Source organism: Uloborus diversus, chromosome 3 (assembly GCF_026930045.1).
Source record: "Uloborus diversus isolate 005 chromosome 3, Udiv.v.3.1, whole genome shotgun sequence".
NCBI lineage: Eukaryota > Metazoa > Arthropoda > Arachnida > Araneae > Uloboridae > Uloborus > Uloborus diversus.
The window spans coordinates 199,559,289-199,586,163 of record NC_072733.1 but is presented as its reverse complement, the minus strand read 5'-3'; the positions used below and the strand labels follow the sequence as shown (position 1 = coordinate 199,586,163).

The following is a 26,875-nucleotide window of genomic DNA, read 5'->3' as shown; positions in this document are numbered from 1 at the left end:
CAGAAATGAAAAAAAGAAAAAAAAAGACAAGATTTTAAATTCTTGAAATCACATCGCATTTTATTCCTTGTCTATCATATTTCCTTCTTGCTTCTGTTCGAATCTTTTCCTGTACGGAGAGGATATTAGCACATTTGCACGTCAGCTTCATCCTGATAGTTACTGGATATCTAATTTACATAATGACTGCAATTTTCATAACAGCTTTACGAAATAATTATTAGACGATTATAATCATACTTTTAAATAATTAATTTTCGTTTAAGGTAACTGCATCTGCTTTGATAAAGTGCAAAGATTTACGTTTTTTTTTAAACCTTTTGCAACACGCATTATCAATGTATTGGATGGATAATGTATTTATGTTCCAAATAATCAAGTCAAAGCAAAATCTTTTCTTTTGAAAAATGTTTTGAGACCTAGAATAAACTGCAATTGTCTTCGTCAGGATAAATTTAAAAGAAATATTTAAAATGAAATTTACGGTAAGCAAGGATTTAAAATAAATGGCGAATTTCTGTATTATTTTTTCTTTGTCTTTGTTAATTTAGAGAACCCATTGAATACCATGATGTGTCAAGTAACTTAACAGAAAGTTCTAGGTCTTTTTAAAACCAACCAAACCAGAGAGAGAGAGATAAATTAACAATGGTATTAAGACATTCTCCTGCTTTTTTCTGGAAAAACAAGTAACTTGAAATAACATGAATAAATTATTTTTTTTTTTTCTAAAACCATTCTATTTGGACATCAATGCCTATTATGTCCAATTAAAGTGCAAACTCGTGGTACGTATTTTTAATTGAACCAATGAGGTAATATCTTAGTATGATATACGACAGCCAACCGAATTGAAGAGGGATAGGTTATCGCGTTTCCTGCGCGCGGGAGCAAGTGATACACGGAAGAAGAAAGGATGTATCATTTCTTGCTCAGCGGTTTAGGCATCTTGACTGACAGCTGAAAAATCATCTGTTGCGAAATTAGCTAGGTAAACCAGGAAGAGATCAAAGTGAATCCTGAAAGGTATGTATGCAATTTTAAACAAGTTTTAATAAAATGAAATTAATTAATTATTTACTTGAAACATTCAATTAAGGCAGTGGTTCCTAAACTTCGAGTCAAGGAGCTTTTTTGGAGCTAAGATTTTCCCACGGTACACTTCAATAAATAAAAACAATATTAATCATATCTAATAAAATTAAAAAAAAAACTCGAGCACCGGCATTGCTTAGTCTATATTTAAACTGCAGGGGCAGTGTGAAAAATTGGTAAAATTTCGTAAATAGTAAGTCGTCAACTTTTTATGAAATTGTTACAAAATCTCGCTGCGCTTCTATGATAAACTCTTCAACAGCCCTTGGCGCAGTTTAGGAATCATTGAAATAAGTTGTTAGAGCATAAATATTAAGGGGACATACGACTACTAATCTCAAAAAGTTTCAACTCCTTGAAAAAAATATAGATTATCTTTCCTGAACAATTTAAAGTCAACCGCTTTGAAATTTTTCCTGTAACTAAGAAAACTATGAGCGAAAACATATCAGCTCATTTAAGTAATTTACAGTAAAAATAACTTGAAAGCCGTTTATCTCAAAGTGATTTATTTATTTATTTATTTATTTTTTTTTTTGATGTTACGTGCATGAAAACTCAAGAACTATGACATAGTGTTACATGAAATTTTTACTGAACACGTATAATGCCTTTTTTACAAAGGGAACTATAAATTGTTACCAGAAAAGTTATGTAGGGTTAATAAGTATCGACTATTTTTTGACACTTTATTTAAAATTGCTGTATAAAGAAATTACACGTAAGTGTACAAACAAACTTGGTTCAGCTCATTAAATAACAGTTTCGATTTTTTAGATACAAAAAAAAGTCTGTCCTGGCTTTTAACCTTTTCTGTAATCATGCTCGCACAGAGACTCAAACTCAGTTTTTATCAGAAATTTTTGCTCATATTTATTTCTCAATTAAATAAACACTTACCATTATTTAGGTTTAAAAAAAGTACGTGTAGTAAAAGAAAAAACATATATTTTCTTAAAAAAATGAGCATTTCAAATGTATTCTTTCAGAGTTATAGTGTATCGAATTCGACGGTTTTTTACCCAAGGTTAAAGGGTCGTATTTCCCCTTAAATTTTATTTTCCGGCATTATTTTTTAAAAGTAAAACGTGGTAGTTACTCATTTGAGTAATTTGAGTTTTTTTTGCCTGACAAGTTGTTTGAGATCATTGCACTCTCAGAGATGAATCTCTTACTTTCGAGGATTCTTCAATTGAGGCAGGGAGAAGCAAAGGGATATAATTGCCAAAACTGAAAAATTGGAGATTGTAACTAGTACAAACGGTAGGTGGACCTCTCCTCTGTTTGGGGCTAGAGCTAGTACTAGTAGATCTGCTAGGTGCTGCTGGAAGCATCATTAAGAAAAACTTTTAAATTAAAGCCTACCTTAAGCCGGAACTTTAAACGCGTTTTACTTAAAACTTTAAAACGTCCACTTACATCCCTTTGCTCCTCACAGCCTCAATTATGAGACAAATTTCGTCATTTAATGACGATTCTTTCCTCGCCGAGTAGGAAACTCATCTTCAAATTTCACGCAATTTTCACCGGTTCGACGAAGAGTTTCCTCTATTTGACACAAATTAATGAGCAATTTTCACTAAGACATTTCGCCAAATACGACGACAATTCCGAATTTTTCGACTTTTAATCGACGAAAACTTCATGAGATTTGAGAATGCTTTTTCCAATAGTGTGGGTTAGAGTGTTACTCACATTCTTATGTTACGTTGTTACTCAGATAATGTTTATTAGAAGTTGCAATTACCAAAGTATCCTCGTCAGTACCTGTTTTTAAAATATGTTATGTGAATTAAGCTAGAAAATAACGCAAAAATCATGAAGTTCACAAAATATCACTTTTAAAACGTATTAAATGTTTTATACATCTCATACAGAGAACGTGTCTATGTACTGTAAACTCTTGTATGTGATGCAAATGATCCGTTTAGTTCAGGTGTTTACTTCCTTGAACTGTCAATCAAATATGACCTACTCATTCTTTTCCAAATATTGTCAAGTTATCAAATTAAAATAATTATTTTTATTCTTACAGTATGTTCTTAGTATATATATTATATACTATACATAATTTAAAAATGTGCAATGAGGTTTCCATACTTTTTATTCCTGTTTTAGTGCAAGCGCTAACTATACCCAAACCACTCAATTTCTAACAACTATCTTTTTTACAAAGCAAAATCTCAAAACAGTATGCACAACATGCATAGTACTTTTTTATTATTCTATTAGAAATAGAAAATAAAATAGAAACATATTTTAGAAGTGATAAATTATCTTTTGTAGAAAATATTTTTTCATAGAAGTTTTATTTTTAATTTCATCCCCTTTTGGTTTACAAGAGTCTAAAAATACATACGTTCAATTCCGAAATAAATACAGAAAAAAAGTTTGATAACCACATGCGTATTTAATCATATTATAATTATAGAAGTAATTTAAATAATATATTAATAAAATCACTGGAAAGTACAGTCGAACTCGCTTATAAGGAGCGCAAAGGGACCGCGATATGCGGTCGTTATAACCGAGTTCCTAAAAATTCATCATAAATGCTTTTCTCTACTTTTCAATCACTGTACAATACCTAAGAAGTTACTTTCCTTTGAACTTGCTGAATGTCTCTTTCTTATGTCATTATTCTTGAGGAATACACATATATAATTTTTAAATATTTCTTCACTCCACAAAGTAAAAAAAAAGTGCTATCATCAACTGTTCTCTGGATTTATGATTTATTACTAACTTTGGTTGACCTTAGAATGAAAGAAAATTTACCAAAAAAAAAATAAGCTGAGCTGGAAGTCAATAGAAATTTTATGAATCCTAAAAATATTCCTCGCTTTAAGCGGGGTTTGCTCGTTAAAAGCGGGCTATGCTCCCATAGACTTAACATTGTAACAACCAAGTGTTTCTAATTTTCTCGCTAAATCCGAGTTCTCGTTAAATCAGGGCTCGTTATAAGCAAGTTCGACTGTATTACAAAAGATTTTTTGAATGAACCGTAAAAGTTTTCCAAACTCTAACTTCCAACGTACATTTTTTTCCGTGAAGTAAATTTGTTTAATTTGTTTGCTTCAACTTTGAAATATACTAGAAAGAAACCGATTCTTCGTAAATGCAAAACCAAAAAGACTTAATGACGTGTGTGTTATTTTCTCATAACAACAACCTCACGAAATATGGCAGGAAACGTTGTCATCCTAAAACACGGACGGATCATACACAAATAGTTCCTGAACTGTCGGAAGGAAAAATGCTCCGAAATGTGTCGTTATTAGTTTTATTATTTACCGTTCGGATGCAAAAACAAATTAAAAACATTTCCCCGAAACTTGCGGTGAAAAACATTTTTTTAAACATTAATCTGATGCTCAATCTGAGCACAAGAACTGTTGATGTCTATCAATTATAGTCACATTTCGAAATTTCGTCAGTATAGTTTTTATGCATGTATGAAGCTTATCTCGTTGCATCATCATCATACATCGTAGTGGTCCTTTATGTGCATTGTTATTTTTTGATACCTCTTTTCATTTCTATGATCTCATGGTAAATCTTACCCATATTTTCGCTAACAACATCAGAGTTTCTGGAAAATTGTCCTGATGCGAATTAAAAAAATTGAAACTTGAAGCCCGTGAACATCCGAAATTTGATTTCAAAGGGATTAGCAAGGTTTCCAACCTTGCAGAAACAATTTGAGGAGCATCTGTACTGATTTTGAGGAGCTATTTAAAATTTTGCGGAGCAGTTCGGAATTTTGTATAAAAATCAATAAAAATAGCTAAAACAGTTGATCTAAAATTGTTTTAAAACTTTAATAATCGTTTTAAGTACTAGTATAAAAATAATTATTTTTAAATTAATAAAACAGCTTTAAACACTATTTCAATATTTGAGTATAAGCATCTTTAATTTCTCATATTTACATGTGTGTTATGATAAAATTGCAAAATTTAAGCTTGAAAGCGTTTGCCCGCGAAATGCGGAGCAAAATAACTTCTTTGCGGAGCCACGGAGGTTCAACAATTTTGAGGAAAAACTCCGCAAAATGCGGAGCAATTGGCAACCCTGGGTAGGAATCTTTCGTTACGACGGAGACTAAGAATTGTCAATTTCTCTTGTCCTAATCCTGCTCTTATTTTCATTTCACTATCTTGAAGCCCGTAGAGCATCCACAATTTAATTTTTAAGGGAGTAGGAGTTTTTCATTACTACGGAAACTGAGAATTGTTAATTCCTCTCCTGTTATTTCCGTTCTTACTTTCACTTCATTGTATCAAGCTCTACAAACCACATAATGGCATGGTGGTACCTTATGCATGACGAAATAATTCATGTGCTGAAATAAAAGAATTACGCACCATTCGCCATATTTGGTCATGCGTTTTTCATCTCGCTTCATACACTTTTGCGTGAGGATAACGTTTTATATTTCTCACACCATATGTTTAATGTTTTGCTTTGCACTTTTTTTGTGTGAAACATGGAGAAAAATAATATATTTCGTTAAAAGTTATTTTTTTTTAATATTTAAAAAATGTTTAGAAGTTTATTTTAAAAACAATGAAGAAGGCATAATAAGGGCATTTTTAAGGCATAAATAAGAGCGTAAAGCAGTTTGAAACTTAGAATGAACCTGAAAATATTTTACTGCTTGCTTATTACTTAAAGTATTTAAAGAGGGATAAGGTGTCTTTTTTGAAGGTGTGTATTTACGTGTTTTCGTAGTACGCATGATGGATAAATAACTAAGATACAATATAGGTATTTCGCTTTTTCCCCCTCCATAAACATTCTTTTAGGTGAATGACGGCAAGTGTATGCTACCTGCATGGTCATTTCATACTCGTGCACATCATGACCATACCTGTAACATGCTTCAAACGTGTGCTACATGCATGGTTATTTTAACCATATGTTGAAGAACTTAATATGTACCTTTAAAGAATCAAGTAACTGGCAACTTTTAAGTATGAATTACAAAAATAATCAAATCTACAGGCAGTTTATCATTTCCTTATTGTTGTCCATAACAATTCATTATTTGCATTTGACTTTTGAAAGATGAACGAAGAGACAAATTTCAGTTGAAGTATATGTATAAAAAAGTCACTAATTGCTCTTTATCTTACAAATAGATTTCTTGGTGCTGTGTTCAACAGTTGTGTTGTAATCTGTTACATTGCTTTATTTATGAAGACATGAAATTGACTTTCTTCATACAAAAATATCTTCTGCAACAGTTTGGTTTGAATAACATTTATTCACTTACAATATGTACATGATGCCCCCAGGACCATATCACGACATTTTTGAGTCGGATAATAGAAATTGTAGTATAGAAAATGCAAGGTTCTTGCCAATTATGTCTGAGGAAAACAATAGTGCTAAAATCAAGTCTTTTGCTGACATGGCTTGTGGATGCCTTCCCCCAAGTTCGGACAGACAAGAACCGAAAAAAGGATCATCTTTTATGATCGATAATATATTGGGAAACAACCAAGAAACCCAACGTTCTTCAAATATTTCTATAAGTCCTCATAAGGTAAAAGAGCGTGGACTAATTTCATCTGTTCCAGAATCACAAGAAAATTGTCACCGTCACTCGGACTCCGTAATTCAAATGCCTCATCGAAAACCAATAAAGCCTACGCCTTTGTGGTTGGGCTCTTCACTTTGCACCGGAAACTCAAGAATTGGATATTTTTCACCAATTGTTTCGACTCCCATGCTGTATCAGAATTCCAATCAGAATATATTTTCATTTCCCACCTGTTTGAATGACGAGAGGGAGGACATTCTTGGTGTAAATGAACACTATTTTCGTGCTGCTATGATTCGCTCCAGAACTCTTCACGATCCATCTAGTCATATGCCGAATCCAACAAGTGTCATCCCATCTTCTATTGTAGCTTTAGCGGGTCCAAATCTTGGTAAGTTTATTTTCTTTTTTATAATTATAAAAAGCATAATCTTGAACAAGGAAATAGGCTGAGAATTTTTTTTAAAATATGAGCGACAGTTTTAACTCGGGCCTTTTTAAGAAACGGTTTGCAAAAACAAACTAGTTTATTTTCGCCAATAAAGAAATATTTGACGAGAGTCTGATGCAGTTTTGAAACTGCTAAAATTACTGAAACAGGGGGCCTAGTGACAGTGGAATGAACTTCTTGTTTTTGAAGTAATTTTTGAAACAACCTTAATTACAGTTTCAAGTAACCGAATGATAAAACTAAAACATTTTTTCAACTTTTTTTTCATAGATTCTCTTGCAGATCAATTATAATTACAAGGCTTTTGTTTCTTCCATTGACATTCATTGTATATTAAGTAAATTGCAGTTTCTCTTAGTTTTTCTTTAAATCGGGGGGCACGGCAGTGCCCCCGCCAAGTCGAGCGCGAAGCAAACACTGCCGTACCATCTTTTACTGGAACCATTTCGCCGCATTTTCAGGCCCCTATTTGAGAACCTTCTGATGAGACCAGAACGCAGAAATTTTCGTCATCCAGTAAACTATAATCACATACTTAAAATCCGAAATTTCGAGTCTGTAGATCATTTAGTTCCGAAGTTAAACGAAAGCAAAGTTTCGCATTTAGGACACTCACTCACTCATGATCATCAAAATAGAACTAGTACTTCCCATAAACTCAGAGAGGTGAAATTTGGTACAGAGTTAGGGTTTGATGACTATATAAAGGGAAAACTATAAAAACTAGGCTAATCGAAGATCTGGAGTGACCCTGATTAGAAAACACAAGAGCCCAACCAAACTATTAGAGATCGACATACCGCCTTTACAAAAAATATTCAACTTGGTGGGTCGCTTCATTTGATGTCAAAAATCGAAAGCTGAAGTATCTAATGAAGAACCCTCAGGTGTATTAGAGATATGGTAATGCCCCTTTCTACTATTGGTACATAAAAAAAATCGACTGTCATTGCAAAAGTTCAGCGTAGTGGGACACATCTTCTAATTTAATCTAGCCTAACTTTAGTCTACTCGAACATTACACAAATTAAATGTTTCTACAAAAAGAAGTGAAATCCCACCAAAAACATTCTGTAAAAAACTAGCCAAGTCTCGATGGAGCTGCTTGTTTGTCTCTAAAAAGTAGTGAAATCTAGACAAAGTCATGACAAGTCTAAGGTTCCTTACTGCGATTTCTTTATTATTATAGTTAATGTTATGTGACTTGGCCGTTAAAGGGTACACAAGGGTACAAAACCAGATGCTCCATGACACCATTGCACCAATCTGTCGCCAGAACCGCTACCCATTGACGATGGAAAATTGCCACTTGGAAAACGTGTAAACAAAATTGACTTGTACCCACTAACGTATAAAGAACGTTTAACGGCCAAGTCACACAACATTAACTATAATAATAAAGAAATCGCAGTAAGGAACCTTAGACTTGTCATGACTTTGTCTAGATTTTATTACTTTTTAGAGATAAACAAGCAGCTCCATCGAGACTTGGCTAGTTTTTTACAGAATGCTTTTGGTGGGATTTTATTTACATGATATGTTTGTTCTCATTCGCATACGATTGGCGTTCTACGGTACATTACTATTATCAACCTCCGAACATTCCCCCCCCCCTACTAGGTAAAACATGTTGTTGTTCATTAATATTAAAGAAATGGTTCGATGCTAAATGTGTTAGCTCATTTTTTTAACGTTTCTAAAATATGTGTCATTTGTATGCTTGCAATACTTTATTGTACAATCGATCAGAGTTAAAAAGTCATGAGACTGTCCTACGCATTATAATACTGCTACGTAGACAAACGAGCCTCCTTTATTTATTTACTCTTTTCTATCCCGCATTCATATATCACGGTTCCCAAAACATTATGACCATCATTAAGACACAAGTATGTAGATTTTATAACGTAATTTATCAAAAGCATAACACTATAAACATAACACGCGCACAAAAGACACCGAAAATGATACACAAGTACATTCCTTTTCAAAACAAAACCAAGGGCGTTCACAAAATTTCTGAAAGTCAATTAATTTACACCTATCTACTTGAAACTACAAATAAGGAAATTAAGGACAGAAATCACTTGTCGGTTTACAAAAAGTGAAAATATGAGCTAAATGTAAAATCTACAATGATTAATGTAAAATGTGTTGTATTCGTTACGAGTAATGGTACAAAACAGATCAATTTGTGAGTCGAATCAAAACGACTCACTCAATTTAAAGAACTAGTTCTTTTTTAACAATTCACCAACTGTTTCGGTTTTTTAAAAAATCGTGGAGACGGGAGATAGTAATTGGTAAATTCTTGCTTAAAAGCAAGAATTAAAGTAAGTAATATAAGTAAAGTAATAATTTTAAAATATTACTTTAAAAAGTAATAATTTAAAATTCAAAATTTCAAAATACCCTTCTTGGCTGGAGGCAATTTCGAAGAGGTCACGTCCCTACATACTTCCACACCCATGACCAAAGAGGTGACCAATAAACCCAGTGTCTTTGTTTTTATAATAATTATTTAGCAATTTTTTATTGATATAGTTAAATTTTGAATAAAGTACTGATTTGCAGCTAAAAATGAATTTTTCAGGTGCTGCAATTGGGGGGGGGGCGGTATCCTTCATCCCCCACTCCCTTGACGCATAGGGGTGATTAATAAACCCTCTGAATTCATTTTATCAATGATTGGAAAGCCGTTTTACTTAGAAGTAGCTTATTAGAGAATAAATAACGATTTACAGCTCAAAATGAACTCTTCAGATGCCGAACGTTCGGCGAGGGGGGGGGGGGGAGGGGGGGCTATTTCCCAAAATACATCCGTACCCTGACATCTAGAAGTGCTCAAAAAAAATCTTGTACATTGTCTATTTTATTAATAGTAAACTGGCAAACAAATTTACTGTGAAGTAAGTTACAAAGAAAAAAAAAATATTTATAACTTCTGAATTATGGGAAGATGGATTTATTCCCATATCCCTCCTGGACACGGATGTATATCACAAAAAATAGTCGGCGATTATTAAATAAGAATTTTTCATTGACAGACATCTTTTGATCTCACGTCCTCCATAAAAAACACGCTTCCCTTAGAAATAAAATCTCAAAAACATGTTAATCTCAGCTACCAATCAAAAGCTTCAGTTCTGAAATTGAAGCGTGTTTTCGGGAATGTAAACAACTTCATGTAGATACGGCTTGTTGAATTTCAGATAACTTTCTAACAAAAGCACTATAATAGGCACTATTGTATCAGCGCTACTGAACGGAGAGTGCGAATTTCATTATCACGACAATTTTAGCACTTTTTTCCGTAAATAGTAGCAGATGGTACATCAATGCTGTTTGGACTTTCGATTAGATCGCTCTCGAGTATTAAATTTGTTCTTCATATGCGCTAAAATATGAGTAGCTTGTTCATATGTCTTTTCATCTTATCATACTTTCAAGTGCAGGTGATGTTTTTTTCCTTGATACTTTTAACCCGCGTTTAATTACTTAGAGTTTGATCAAACTACGAAAGAGGCATAAAGGTAGCGGATGTGTGCTCAAAAATAAAATGATTCAATAGTTATGAATTTTAAAAGTTTTTATCGCTGTACTGAAACATTTTACGTCGATTATGAAGCAAATATGGAATAAAATAAATACCAATTTTAGAAGTCACGTTTCAAATATTTTTTTAAATTATTAAAAGCGAATTAAGGGAAAAATGGAGAAACTTATGATTTTTACACGAATGGAACTGCTATTCATTTTTGTTTTTTGGTGAAAGTTGTATAATCTAAACTATTAACTTATACAGTTGTTTGTAACACACTGCAGCCTGTTACTTAGAAGGAAACAAATGGGAAATAAATGCAATACAATTTCAAAACTTCTAATTCTATAGTTTATAAAAGTTTTAGAGAAAACGAAGGATCCAAAGAAAAATGCAGCCAGAAAACAAATGATTGCTACAATTATTCTCAACTCTCTGCACACTGCTAATTATTATTATTATTAAATATATTGATAATTTCAATAAAATTTTAAAACTTCTAAGCTTGGTTTAGAAAAATGAGGTTCCATGATAAACAAAGACATCTTTCCGAGCTATTGAAATATAGGGTTATCAAAAAAGAATATCCCGGTTTTAAAAATTTATATTTCATAAACAAAACACTTAGCGCTATAAACGATACATAAAATTCAACTGTTCAAGTTTTTTTGAACGTAAGTATCTACTACTTAAACGTGTACGTTCCACATTAGCGCAGCCAGAACTTCCTTCCGGAAGAAGTTTTTTGGTCACAACAGTCCTTACACGTGTATTAACTACTGCATTAGGATTGGCAACAATGTTAAAACCATAGCCACGGGGGTGGTTTTACCCCCAAACGGAGGGTTTGGGGGTAAAAAAAACTTCTTCCACTTCGCTGCGCCACTGACGTTCCGCAACGCTGGATTGACCGTGAAGGTGATGATGATTTACCCTTTATGCGTTCGGCAGCCAGATGCCCGAACCTGACCCCATGTGATTTCTTTTTTTGGTGAGGTTTCGTCAAAGACAGTGTTTATATACCACCATTGCATGCAGTGAAACACTCCAAAATGTCTGTTATAGATGTGTGTTGCGTTATAAAAAGGCACACACATCTAACATTCGTGAGTGAAAAAAAAATTTCAGTTATCTTTTATATATATATATATATATATCATTTATTGTGCTAAGTATAATAGTTTATGAAATATAAATTTTTAAAACCGGGATATTCTTTTATGATAACCCTGTATATTTATTGGAGCAAGATAGGAAGATGTTCACGAAGTTCACGCATGTTTTCATCATAGAGTTTAGTTATGGATGAAATACAGTACTATCCTCGTTTATTCGGACTAACTGGGACCAATGGTAATCCGAATAAACGAAAATCTGGATAATCCGGAAAGTATGGAAAATAAAACAAATCATTAAATAAACAAGCATACCCCTTATTACAGTGAAAAATAATGCTTTGTAGCGAAATTACATAGGATTTTTTCGTACAATCCATACTGTTATTATTCAATCCAACACTTAATTTATAGTTCAGCTGAAGTATTGTCAGGCTGTCGCGTCAAAAATACGCCATGATGATTAGATTGCTATAATTTATTCCATGATCTATGCAGGAGTTGTACATTTAACCAAAATAGAAAGTGAATGTTTAGCGCACTTATAGTTTATCTATCATTATTTATTTAAAATTATTTTTTGTGTTAATGTAAAACTTTTTAAGACTCAAAATTGGTCCGGATAAACCGAAGATCCGGAAAAACAGATGCCGGATAAACGAGGTTCTACCGTACATTTAGGGTGTTTAGATAAGGTGAACCCAATGTAACTTTTGGGCTGTGCTCCGTGAAGTCTGCTAAAAGAGGTAAAAATGCAGATGCACTGTCATTAACTAATGTTATGGTAATGAAAATTGATGTTTGAAGCGAGGTCTGAAATAAAATATAACTACTACAAAAGCATTTTTTTTTCTTTTTTTTTTTTTTTTTTTTTTTGAATCTCGTTCAAAATAGCTCAATTGAAATATTATTTTCCCCACACAAAAGAAAGTTGTGCTCTAAGGTTGGACTTCGAACTCTTATCCCGCCTTTTCTTTACTATAACCTCACTGAGTTAGAGGGCTCCGAATGTCTTCATAACTCAGTGGTTGCTATTCAGAGCAATGAAAACTCCTTGAAAGTTACTATGAACTAGAATACTACCTTACAGTCGATTGCAGTTTAGACTAACTCAACATTTACGGCGTGAATTTGCGTTGAATATTGCTTAGACGAGTGTTTCAGAGTTACAAAGAATTCTTTCTTCATTGCACGAAAATGGAGGTTGGTAAAAAGTGCAACAAAACAAGCACCTGTACAGACCCTAAACAGCATATCGATTTGAAAATTGTAGATAAAAAACATGTTAAACCTCATATCAAATTACAGCGAACTAAATTAAATGTATAAATAAAAAGCAGTCAATAAATATGTATTGTCTACTCGTAAAACTGTCCATAATGCTTTAACGTACACCATTTATTGAGTATTAATAAAATGCAGCTAATAACAAAACAATTTTAAGCAATGATTTTTTTCCAGTCAATATTTACCATACGGCCAGATATTCACAAAATTATTAGGAAAGCGTTCCTTTGCCGAGTAATACAGTTTTTTGTAGTTAAACTGAGTTAAAAGACAGCATTTCTTCACTGTCAAGTTAGGGCTGATTAAAAATGTTCATATTTTTATAGAATGCCCTGGAAACCGAACGGTGATATGGAAGCATGTGATGCATCGGCATACTCCTAAGAGAAAAGGCGGCCAGATCCGATTTACTTGTGATCAAACAAGAAAATTGGAAAGGATGTTCTCGACGCAAAAGTATTTATCACCGACAGAAAGGAAGCGTCTGTCTTCAGCTTTAAAACTAACTGAACGCCAGGTAAAAAAATATTTCGAAAAATGTGTAAGAATCATAGGTGTTTATCAAAATTCTTTTATATAAAAAGCTAAAACTACATGAAATACAAATAAAAATCTTATGTTTTATGTTGTGTTGCATTTTACAGCGAGAACAATGCTATATTTCATATTTTGAGTAACGAAAAATTATCGTGAAAATATGCTAAACTTCTCATTTTTTAACATGTTAGCTGTTACGAGCATTTGTGAGAAATTCCCTATCAGGCAACGTGCGTAGTGAGAAGAAATTAAAGGACAACCTTTTTTTCCCTTTTTTTTAATAAATCCGTTAGAGTTAAACAAAAATAATATTGAAATACATTTAGACTACAATCCTAAATTACTGACAATGTTATTTTTACCTTCATTTTGAATTGAAGGGCTCTCGGGGCAGAAATGTGACAAGCCACAAGGAGTGACTTTCCGATCAAAGTTTTTGTTTCTCATAACTAAAATTGAAATAAACATGACAATGGATTATGTCATTTGGAGAAAAACAGATCTGTTTTCAGTAATGTAGAATATAGAACGTATACTATCTTTGAAAAATTCTACAAATATTTTTTATAAGTTGAAAGTGGCCTACTGAAAAATTCACATCATGTGGTATTTCACATTCTGCCCCGAGCCCTTCAATTTTATTCTGTCAATCGTCGATGAAGATTGCGGTTTGTCGTGTGCATCGATTTCATCGATGAAATCCGAGGTGCGAACGAAAGTTTAGTATTAGTCATTGAGAAGGGATGAAAGGTAAAGACTAAAGAGTGTTAAGCGGTTCCCAAGAGACGTCATGTATTTTAAAATAAAATAATGGAAGAAATAGGTTTATTTAACTAGTTTCACCTAAAAGGTGTCTCCCATTCGTCGTAGCTGAACCATGTGACTCGGGATCTTTGCCTCAACTTTTCCTACGCCAATGATCGGATTTGCTCCCTTCAATTACTAGTAATTATTGCCCTAAGAATTACTAATCATTGGCTTATTTATTTAATAGTTTCCTACAGTCACCGATGAATGACGCGGTCTGAACGGAAAGTTCAGGGTCAGTCCCAAGTGACCGACGTGGCAGCTTACGTGTTAAACCCGTTTGACCCTTTATAAGGCCTTCTGTTTCAATCTGTTAGTGCGACATAAAAATTAATTATTTTAAGGTTGCTTTTAACAAAAATAAATTCATTCGGATCTTTAGTTTATTGGAAACATTCAATTTCTAGCTTCACTCTTTCTTTTTTTTTTCAGGAGAGGGAGGGGGGGGCGGCATGCTTCCCGTACATTGATGCTTCCTTCAGTCTTACTAAGGCATTAACTGGGGCCTCGGTGGCCGAGCGGTATTGCTCAGCAAATGCTTGCAAGCAGAGAGACGAGGGTTCGATTCCCGCCTACTGTCCTGGGCGTTCCTTTGATTTTCTTGAAATGTAATATATCTGTATTGTGCTATCTGTCTTATGTGTCTGAGCAAAAATCGGACTTCCACCTAAATGGAGCTCATTCAAACGGAAGCCGCTTATATTAACTTCAAAAACGGATTAACGCCTTAATTATCCATCACCTTGGGTGCTCCAGGAGGAATCAGAAACAACAACAAGGCATTAACTAATCAAAGGTGGTCAAATACCCGATTACGAACATTTGTAAAACTTGGTGCGAAGTCATTTCCTTGCGTGCCTTACAAAACATTAAGTATTTTAAATTTCAGTAGGTTTATGGTTGTTGGAAAATCTATTTGCATCACAGCTCATGTATATTTCTGAGGTGTTTTCAAACAGATGTGAAGGGAAAAAACGTTAAATGCGTTAACGGGCAGCTTAAAAAAATACTGTATCAAAGCGCTTTAACAAACTCGTGAGAACTCGACAAGCTTTGTCAGATTTTGAAACAGATTTTAGGAACTTAGTGGATGGAGACGTTATTATCACATATAGGTACTTATATAAATAAATAACATTATGTATATAAAAGGCAGTTTAATTAATTTTATCTTTCGGTGTAATATTCTACTTTAAACTGTGACTTTCCAATTGAAATCGATTTCGTTTACGACTGGGTCATAAGCATGAGTTTGAAAAAAAGTTTAAAATTTTAAAACAGCAATTCTTTTATTTTTATAACAAGTTATCACAGTCAGAATGGAAAATGTCATTGAAAATCTCAATTTGTAATAAGTGATTGAATTATCGATTTATCGATTAAAGGAAAATACAAGTAAATCTTGATGTTATGAAAGGGGAAAAAAGGGTTACTAAAATTAAGTTTCAAACCATCTGACACTGCTATCGAATAAATTTCGTCAACGATTTCCTACAAACAGAAAAAAATATGAGCTTTTATTGATATTTACAGAAATATTACAGATGTGGCGCTTTCGTTTCAATTTTAGCATTTGTTCAAAAATTATAGAAAGCATTTCAGTAGCGAGTCATCCCATGTCAAGTGACTTAGGGGGTCCCCACTCGACCATCTCCGATTTGGATGACATTTTATAGAGGCGTAGAGATGCCTTTGAAACTAAAGTATGCAAATTTTCAGCTTCCTAGATCCAAATCTTGAGGATCTAGGATCTCCGAAAAATGTGATCCAAGATGGCGGATTAGCTTTTTGTGCCAAATATCCAAGTTTACACCAAGTTTACAGGAAATTTTATTACACTGGAAGCCTGAAATTTTAGGCGCTTAAAGTATGTTTGACCTTTAGTATGTTCAAGTATTTTTGTGAATTTGAGCTCGTTACATTTTGTGTAGTATGTGCGTGAACTTGTAAAAAGAGCGATGGGAAAATTTTTTCCTAGATTTTAGGTTGCCATAAAATCTGAACAAAAATAATTCAAAAGCTGGTACTGCGTGATTCCATTGAAAAAAGGTTTGTTTTCAATGGGTTACAGTTGTAGAGCTTAAATATCTATTTTCTAAAAGATGCTGTGATTCAAAGTGGCTATCAAAACCGTTCAAGTGAAAACTAGCCTATTTTCAAAGCGCTATAGCTCAAGTTTGTCACTTCGCATCTTCTTTTCGTTTATACCATTAGAAAGAACATATTTTTTCCTTTTAAAATAAGTGTTTTCTTTGATGGTGTTCTTTCGAATAAGGACAAAAAAACGAGCTTGAAATTATATCTGTCGTAACGAATTGCCATGTTCAATCTCAGGTTACGGGACATTTTATTAAACTGGAAACCTGAAATTTTAGGAGCTTAAAGTACTTTTGGTTGTCAATACGTTCAAGTATTTTTGTGAATTTGAGTTCATTAACTTTTGTGAAGCACGTATGCAAAGTCTTGACAAAACGCAGCAGAGAAACTTTTTTCTGGATTTTAGAATGTCATAAATTCTGGAAAAAAAAATGATTCAAATGCTTGAACTTTGTAATTGTATTGTGGATATGCCTGTTTTAATTGGGTTATAGTTGCAGAGCGTAAATATTGATTTTCTAAAAAATATTGGCATCCAAAGTGGCTATCAAAATAGTTCACATGAGGAACAGCCTGTTTTTAATGCCCTGTAGCTCAAGTTTGTGACCTTGCATCTTCTTTTCGTTGGTATTATGAGAAAGAACATACTTTTTCCTGTAAAAATATTTTCTTTTCGATGGTGTTCTTTCAGACAAGCGGGAAAAATGAGCCTGAAATACTATTTGTCGTTAACGAGAAAATCTCGTTCCACAATAAATAAAGAATAGTGAATGCCGTAACAACAGACCTATAGGGATTATGCAACTGTTATAGGTCAGAAATAGTTTATTAATCATTTAAAAATACTTTGCAAATTAAATATGATAAAAAAAGAAAATTATCTTGTTCTGTCTGGTGTATCAGTCTGCTTCCTGAACAAAATACTTTTCTTATTCTAACATATTTAATTTGCAAAAGAACTTTTTAAATGATCAATAAAAAACTATTTCTGACTTATAACAGTTACAAAATCCCTATTTTTCAGTTGTCACGGAATTCACCATTCTTTATTTAGTGTAGAACGAGATTTTCTCGCTAACGACAAATAGTATTTCAGGCTCTTTTTTTCCCACTTGTCTGAAAGAACAACATCGAAAAGAAAATGTGTTTTTATTGGAAAAAATATGTTCTTTCTCATGATACCAACGAAAAGAAGATGCAAGGTGACAAACTTGAGCTACAGGGCATTAAAAACAGGCTATTCTTCATGTGATCTATTTTGATAGCCACTTTGGATGCCAATATCTTTTAGAAAATCAATATTTACGCTCTGCAACTATAAACCAATTAAAACATGCATATCCGCAATAAAATTACCAAGTTCGAGCGTTTGAATCATATTTGTTCAGAATTTATGACATTCTAAAATCCAGAAAAATGTTTCTCTGCTGCGTTTTGACAAGACTTTGCATACGTGCTTCACAAAAGTTAATGATCTCAAATGCACAAAAATACTTGAACGTACTGACAACCAAAAGTACTTTAAGCTCCTAAAATTTCAGGCTTCCTGTGTTATAAAATGTCCCGTAATCTGAGATTGAACACGGCAATTCGTTACGACAGATATAATTTCAAGCTATTCGAAAGAACACCATCGAAGAAAAAACTTATTTTGAAAGGAAAAAATGTGTTCTTTCTAATGGTGTAAACGAAAGGAAGATGCGAGGTGACAAACTTGAGCTATACCGCTTTGAAAATAGGTTATTTTTCACTTGAACGGTTCTGATAGCCACTTTGAATCACTATATCTTTTAGAAAATAGATATTTAAGCTCTGTAACTGTAACCTATTAAAAACAAGCATTTTTACAATGGAATCACGCATTACGAGAATTTGAATTATTTTTATTCAGATTTTATGACAACCTAAAAACCAGGAAAAAAATTTCCCATCGCGCTTTTTCACAAGTTCACGCGCATGCTACACAAAGTCTAACGAGCTCAAACTCACAAAATACTTGAATATACTAACAGTCAAACATACTTTAAGCGCCTAAAATTTCAGGCTTCCAGTGTAATACAATTTCCTGTAAACTTGGTGTAAACTTGGCAATTTGGCACAAAAAGCTAATCCGCCATCTTGGATCACATTTTTCGAAGATCCTAGATCCTCACGATTTGAATCTAGGAAGCTGAATATTTCCATAGGTTAGTTTCAAAGGCATATCTATGCCTCTATAAAATTTCATCCAAATCGGAGATGGTCGAGTGGGGACGATTTGAAAAATTAGGTCATTTGACGTGGAATGACTCTGGGAAATTTAAAAAAGTTTATTTAAAAGATAATTTTTTTAATAGGTGAAAACTTGGTTCCAAAACCGGAGAGCAAAATGGAGAAGAATGAAACAAGTAAGAAAATAATCTGTTATATAACTATTCCTTTATTCTGTTTCTCAAAATAAAAACATTCATTTAAAAAAAAAATCTAACGTTTCAGACCTTACGCATTCAAATGAAATGCTTATTTGCTTTTCAGCTGAGGCCCAGTTTTTCAATTCTCACTACTTATATTTTATAATCAGATATTTTAGGAGGTGGTGGGGTCTTCCCCACAAACGTTTAAAACATAATAGAGTGTAGCCCATGAATGTAGTATTTACTGGATACATAATACTGGTATCACTGGATACATAACGACAAACCGGTTTCATGGGCGAAGTAGTAGACAGGCAAGCGGCCGAAAAGCGCATGCGCGCGGCTTAGTGCAAACAACTTTTGCCGTAGCATCCACTGGAGATCAGTGCTTGCATATTCGTCGGCTACGCTTTTGCCACTAAATACTTTCCGAACAGCAAGTGCTTTAGCCACAAAAGTGAGGTCTAGATATAGTAAAGGAGCTATGCGCTATACAACGAAACCACTTATTAACGGCGCACCGAGTGGCAAAATTCGTAGCTTTACAGCAGCTCTGTAATCGGGGGGCACGGCAATGCCCCCGTCAAGTCGAGCGCGAAGCAAACACTGCCGTACCATCCTTTACTGGAACCATTTCGCCGCATTTTCAGGTCCCTATTTGAACCTTCTGATGAGACCAGAATGCAGAAATTTTCGTCATCCAGTAAGCTGTAATCACATACTTAAAATCCGAAATTTCAAGTCCGTAGGTCATTTAGTTCCGAAGTTAAGCGAAAGCAAAGTTTCGCATTTATGACACTCACTCACTCACTCATGATCATCAAAATAGAACTAGTACTTCCCATAAACTCAGAGAGGTGAAATTTGGTACAGAGTTAGGGTTTAATGGCCACATAAAGGGAAAACTATAAAAACTAGGCTAATCGAAGATCTGGAGTGACCCTGATTAGAAAACACAAGAGCCCAACCAAACTATTAGAATCGACATACCGCCTTTACAAAAAATATTCAACTTGGTGGGCCGCTTCATTTGATGTCAAAATCGAAAGTCTGAAGTATCTAATGAAGAACCCTCAGCTGGTCTCAGCTGTATTAGAGATATGGTAATGCCCCCTTCTTCTATTGGTACATAAAAAAATCGACTGTCATTGCAAAAGTCAGCGTAGTGGGACACATCTTCTAATTTAATTTAGCCTAACTTTAGTCTACTCGAATATTACACAAATTAAATGTTTCTACAAAAAGAAGTGAAATCCCACCAAAAGCATTCTGTAAAAAACTAGCCAAGTCTCGATGGAGCTGCTTGTTTATCTCTAAAAAGTAATGAAATCTAGACAAAGTCATGACAAGTCGAAGGTTCCTTACCGCGATTTCTTTATTGTTATAGTTAATGTTGTGTGACTTGGCCGTTAAAGGGTACACAAGGGTACAAAACCAGGTGCTCCATGACACGATTGCACCAATCTGTCGCCTGAACCGCTACCCATTGACGATGGAAAATTGCCACTTGGAAAACGTGTAAACAAAATTGACTTGTACCCACTAACGTATAAAGAATGTTTAACGGCCAAGTCACACAACATTAACTATAACAATAAAGAAATCGCAGTAAGGAACCTTCGACTTGTCATGACTTTGTCTAGATTTCATTACTTTTTAGATATAAACAAGCAGCTCCATCGAGACTTGGCTAGTTTTTTACAGAATGTTTTTGGTGGGATTGACTTTTCCCCTTAGCTCGTACCGTTTCGGCGATAAAAACGATACCTCTGAGTTTTACTACCAGGTGACACTGTAAGCGGGTTCATTGTGTAACGTAGCTTTACTTTGCCTGGATTTTACTTTTGCGACTAAAGTTCTTGCTGTTCAGAAATTATTAGGGTGGCAACGGACTTAAGCGGACACCCCGTATAAAACTACTATATTTACAAATGAGGCAGGGAGAAGCAAAGGGATGTAAGTGGACAGTTTCAAGCTTTCAGTAAAACGCGTTTAAAGATAACAACTTAGGCTTTCATTGAATTTTTTTTTTCTAAATAATGCGTATAGCAGCAATTACCAGGGCTACTAGTACCATCTCTTGCCCCTAGACAGAGGAGAGGTTCACCTATCATGTGTACTGGTTATCTCCAAATTTTTAATTTTGCCACTTCTAATCCTTTGCTTCTCACTGTCTCAAATGTAAGAACTGAATTCTATTCATTTATCCTAATGAATTTCTTATTACTTCAAATGGATTCTGCCGAACTAAAATTAAATAATTTAAATCGAATTAATAAATTGAAGAATGTGAGACAAAGTGAAATAGCTAAGATAACATGCATTTATCAAAATGAACAAATTGGAAGTTTGTTCTGAAGATTAAGGTACATAAAGTAAGAACAATATATTTCTCAATAAAACTTGCATTGAAACATTATTTTTTATTTTTGGCTGTAAGTCTGTTCCGCCAAAAAAAGTTGGAAAAATTTCACTTTTCTTTCCCATGGGACAAAGCGAAAAATAACATATTTTCGAATGAAATATTTTCTATTCGATCCTTAGAGATATTTTTGATCAATTATATTAGTAAAAAAAAGAAATGAGTGAATAAAATAGTGAATGAAATGAGAAAAAATGAGTGAATTAATGAATAAATAAGGGAATTATTAAATGAAAGAATGAAAATGAACTAAGTAATAAATGAATACGTAAGTGATTTGATAAGACTGAATAAATAAATGAAATAAACGATTTCACTTTGCCCCATCCACTTTACCCCGCATGTACTTGACTGATTGAACAATGTATTTAAAATACAAATAAGCTTAATATTAACTGATTAAATACTGCACCGAATACTAGTAGGTCTCAATTTATATTTAAAATGTTAACAACAAGAACTTTATCAATTAACAATGACAAAAATAAATTTTGACTTGCAACAAAATGTTACTATATGAGTAACATTTTTTGATAATTTAGCTTTTTTGCTTAGCATTTTTTGATAATTGGCTTGTATTATCATATTCTTAGATTTTCAGAGGTAATTTTTTCTTTGTTAGAATACTACGTAGTTAACATACAGGGTCCATTATGAAAGTAATGAGCATTTACTGGCAAAATATATTTATTGATCGTAATTTGTACAAATGCTCAATATTCTTCAAAATACATTCCTCCTGCATCAATACACTTGTGGAGACGTGTTTGCTACGCCTGAAAGGCACCCTGAAATTCTTCCAAGGGAATACCTCTCAGGAACGTTGTAACATGGTGTTGGATGTTTCCCAAGGTTCCCCAATGTTTTCCTTTCTTCTCTCTCTCTCTCTTGAGTCGCGGAAACAAAAAGAAGTCCCATGAAGCTAAGTAAGGACTGTAAGGTGGTGAGGGATCACCGGGGGGGGGGGGGACATCCATAACGGGGTTCGTCGGCGACCTCCTCCTAGCTCTCTTTGAATGCCTTGTGCCACTTCCCAGACTGTGATCTTGAAATGCAATCGTCCTTGAAGGCTTTTTGCAGCATCTGGAATGTTTCGGTTGCATTTTTTCCAAACCTCACGCAAAACTTTATGGCGTATCATTGTTCAAGCGAACGCTCCATTGCGTTATGTTACAAAAGTTGAAAACATACTTCAAGCGGAGGCACTTATCTCCGCTCACACTGCTCGAAAGCAACTGACGACTGGATGCATTGAAAGGGCATATCCCGCACCACATTTCCCAGCTGGTTTTACCGTGCTGCCATCTATCGTCGCGTCACAATAACATTATGCTCATTACTTTCATAATGGACCCTGTATTACTTGGTAGGATGTGCAAAAAGCAGAGTAAATATTTCACTTTGCCCCCATTCCTCTACACAGAACTAAACATTTTATATCTTATGATGGTCTATAGAGAGACAGAAGTTAATCAGATTGTTTTTTCTCACTTTCAGGAATATTCCAACCATATGTCGAACTTGAATCCGGAAGAAGGTCTTGCCAATCAGCAGCTTTTAAATGGGGAAATTAAATGTCCTGGACAAGATAGTTCTTCTCCTAGTCCTTGAGTCAGGAGATTATATTCTGCGTTTGAAATGTCGTTAGTTGTTGTGAAAAATTTAGTGGTAGAGACATGCAAAAATTCATCGATTAAACATTGTCCAATAAAGAATTTTGTAAATACTTACGCATTTTGATTTTAATTCGAAACTGTTACACATTAGTAATATTTTTTTGCATCCTTAATTTAGTCAGAGCAATTGCTGTATTCTGTTTGTGCCAAAAATCTCTTGTATCTGTATACTTATATACAGCATGTCTCCATTTAACGTGCAAGACTTCTATTTTCGCAAGCGTTTTGGTGCTACATGCATACTTCCAATTGCAAAAACGGTGAACATAAGCTGAAGAGTAATACAAAAATACGAAATCTTAACATTTTATTGATTACGCCACTTTCCACTCGCATTCAATACCACGTTTTGAAAGGAAATATAGCGAATAACAAGGATTTTAAATTATATGTATGCAAAGAGTGCTTTTTCAGATTGTACAATTGTACAATCTGAAAAAGCACTAACTAGTAAAAAGCACTAACTAAAGCACCTAACTAGTAATTAGGTGCCTATACACATTTTAAATGTTTACAAAAAGTGTTTCATTAAGAGTTTTTCCACGTGCTAATCGTATATGGTTACAATACCGTAAAGTGGTATAGTTACAGTACATCAACATACTAGTCCTATATGGTAACAAAACCGTAAAATGTTACGTTGTGGTATCTTTACGGTTTTTTTGACGTACTAGTGGAATATGGTTACAAAACCGTAAATTGTGGTATTTACGGTTTTTCACCATACTAGCTGTATACGGTTAGAAACCGTAAAATTACATGTTTACGGTTTTTTAACCCTTTTAGTTGAAAATGGTTTTGAACCCGTAAATGTGAAGTATCAACCCTAACCGTAAACTTTACGGTTAATCAGACGGACACACTGCTGCCGGTTATTTCACCGTAATTTTACGATGAAATTTCTAACAGTGAAGAGTTTTTAGTGTGTTTTTACGTATCATAGCATACAAATTATATTCATTTTTCAATGGCATTCAAAATATGTATACAGTCGAGTTCCGACTAACGTGAGGGATGCGTTGCCAAGACCCTTCGCGTAAGTTGAAATCTCACGTTGTAAAAAAAGGTTTGTATACGAATGTTTTTGAAACATACCAAATTCTTTAAGACACTCATCTTATAAACATCCCTCAAATTGCTTTTAAACCATTATCAACTATAAACTACAGTTTTTTACATAAAGAACCGAACTTTTACTGTATTTAAAAATAAAAATATCTACTTTTTTCAACATAAAATACTGTGAAGGTGCACAAAATGAATGGAGGGAGAGACCTATAAAATAAGACAGCACGGAACATACAGTACGTAGTAAAAATAAAAAGCTGTACTATACTACCGTGGGCAGTTAAAGGGCAGTGACTGCAAATTTTTCATTTTTCAATTTTTTGGCATTTTTGTCATCTATTGTACGATAATTTACTGAACAAGCTTGCGAATTTGGTTTTCGCTGAAAAAAAGGAGCGGAAAAAAAAACGTCTAATTCCAATATTTCCCTATTGTTAGCATTGAATCCTACACACATTTCTTTAAATATCTCGAAAACTCATTTATGCAGATACTGCTGTTTACCTACCCACGACCATATAGTAGTACTGTGCAGTAGATACAGTAATAATATTCATGAATTAAAAATCAAGATGATGATTTATGCACCATGATCAGATCGTTATTCTTACCTAGTTTTTGAATGCATTTGCCTCACCTTGTCATTTATAACATTTCCATTTATGGCCAACACCCCTCTTCCTGGTCTCTTTAATCCACAACACAAGAGCAGCTTCCATTTTTATAATATTTACTTTGCTTAGACATTACTCTGAGAGTTTCAGCATTGAAACTAAGTTCTGTATTTTTACGGACATCCTTTTTCTTGATTTTAAATTGTACGGATGGAAGTTTCACTTATATTTATTGTCGTACTGCCGGCAATGCAGCTGTTTTTTTTTAGCCATTTTAGCTGTTCAAACACATGCGAGAAAATAGTAGAAATTTTTTAAGCTTTTCTCTATTTGACAGAAACTCTCTTTTTCTTTCCATCTTCACAAACTTTTGATGAAACAGTGTGACAAAGTGCCATTACATTTTACAAACTTTAATATTTAGTATGAAAAAAAATAAATAAATGAAAAATGCTGAGTGGTTATTTGATACACTAACGAAGCGCTGTGAAAGATAGAGTAGCATGGTGTGGGAACTTCCGCTGTCAGGGATGCAACTCCATTCATGAAATCAATATTCAGTAGCCAATAACAGAACTGATACTTATTTCTGAAAATTTTCGTGTTGCGGGTGAAGAATTCGCGTAAATAAATTCGTTACTGATGTAAAACTTGCGTTATAGCCATTTCGCGTAGGTCGATTCGCGTTGTAGCGGGAGTCGACAATATATATATATAGTCGACTCCCGCTACACTATAATATATATATATATATATATATATATATATATATATATATATATAGTGTATCAGTACAGTGTTTACAGACTTTCAGGGCAGATAGAGTACACCTAGATGGAAAATAACATAGCAATGCATGGTCGGAAACGCTTTCCTGGCGCGGTAGTGACGACATAAATCACCAAAAAGACGACATGAATAAGAGATGATAACATGTTTATTATCCTTAGTACAACAAAAAAACAAAGAGAAAAGAACATGAAGGAGACAACGATCGTCATCAAAGTAGGTGTTCGAAATTACGAGGGTAGGCAGTGATGCATGCCTCACATATCCGGCGCATTAAAGATCGAATGTCAAAGCGGGCGCGGCAACGAAAACCGCGTGTGCGCATGCACCGTCGTCTTCCTTGATCTTTCAAATAGCGTTTTAAGTGTATAGGAAAGTTGCAACCCATTAAATGTTCATATTTTGGCTATTGGATATTGTTAATTGACCCTCAAAACTAAAAAATTCACCATCGCCGAATTTTAAAACACCGTGATTGATTTTTAATGATTTTTTAAAAATCCACGGGCAAAAGTGCGCTCTTTTGAAACGTCACGAGCTTACGTCACAGGGCACTAATGGGCAGCCTTCCGCCGAAGATCCCTTGTTTTCGATAGGGACATTTTGAGCGAGCTGATATTTTTATTTTTTAGAAATTCCATAATCCTTTTGAACACACTATGGAGGCCGGATTCGTTAAAGCACAATCTAAATTATCTTCCTCAAATAACATCAATGATGATATTCGAATATTTCCGGGAGGATGAGAGGTTTAATGTTCCAGAAACGCGAGGAGTTAAATACGAGGAGATAAGCCTTTTACGTTTCGTCTTCGAAGTCGAATGCACGTTCTTCGGTTTCTCCCCTATCGGAAGAGCGCATGACGTCACTTCCTATGCCATTTGACGTCACAAGCGCTTGAACTTTAAAAAAAACTACTTATCGTATTGCAAAATTTTTTTCACCTTTGATGTTCATACATGTTACTATCATATAAAAATAAAATTGAAAAATCGAAAATTTCCATATTTTTCAATCGGCAGTATGCATGTAGGACTAAGGGTCGTGAAAAAAGAGGTCTCGCATGTTAAATGGGGACACTTTGTATATACATGATATGCAAAGTGTTTATAAAGTCTTGCACTTATAAATAAAATTTATTAAAACAAACATTGCTTCATATTCTAATGATTACTTTTGAATTTTTATCCATATCTGAGGTTCACTATGTTAAGGGGGTCCAGGACACATTTTGAAACATCTTTTATCACACAGATTGGAGTGAAATTTTTTGCACTGATTCACCAGCTGTTTAATAAGTAAAATCATTATATAAATATTTAAAAAAAATATTTAAATTTTATTAATTATTATTTTTTTTAAAATATGGTTGCTTTAAATCGCTAAAGCTCAAAATATTCTTGGTCAATTTTCAATTCTTTTTCAAAACAATATG

General features: G+C 33.9%; 1 protein-coding gene across 1 annotated transcript; it reads left to right on the top strand.

The window, feature by feature from the left end:
* Positions 1 to 911: 911 nt before the first annotated feature.
* On the top strand, positions 912 to 22,986 carry LOC129219259 (hematopoietically-expressed homeobox protein hhex-like). The gene is made up of 5 exons (XM_054853586.1): positions 912 to 1,026; positions 6,240 to 7,034; positions 13,364 to 13,554; positions 18,815 to 18,865; positions 22,791 to 22,986. The coding sequence occupies exons 2-5, from the start codon at positions 6,377 to 6,379 to the stop codon at positions 22,902 to 22,904; spliced, it is 1,014 nt and encodes a 337-aa protein (XP_054709561.1). The 5' UTR covers positions 912 to 1,026; positions 6,240 to 6,376; the 3' UTR covers positions 22,905 to 22,986.
* Positions 22,987 to 26,875: the final 3,889 nt, after the last annotated feature.

Excerpts from the sequence above, each read along its gene's own strand:
- LOC129219259 (XM_054853586.1), top strand. The coding sequence starts at position 6,377 with ATGTACATGATGCCCCCAGGACCATATCACGACATTTTTGAGTCGGAT. Across the intron at positions 7,035-13,363 it reads TTTAGCGGGTCCAAATCTTG|AATGCCCTGGAAACCGAACG; the intron begins GTAAGTTTATTT and ends ATATTTTTATAG. Across the intron at positions 18,866-22,790 it reads AATGGAGAAGAATGAAACAA|GAATATTCCAACCATATGTC; the intron begins GTAAGAAAATAA and ends TCTCACTTTCAG.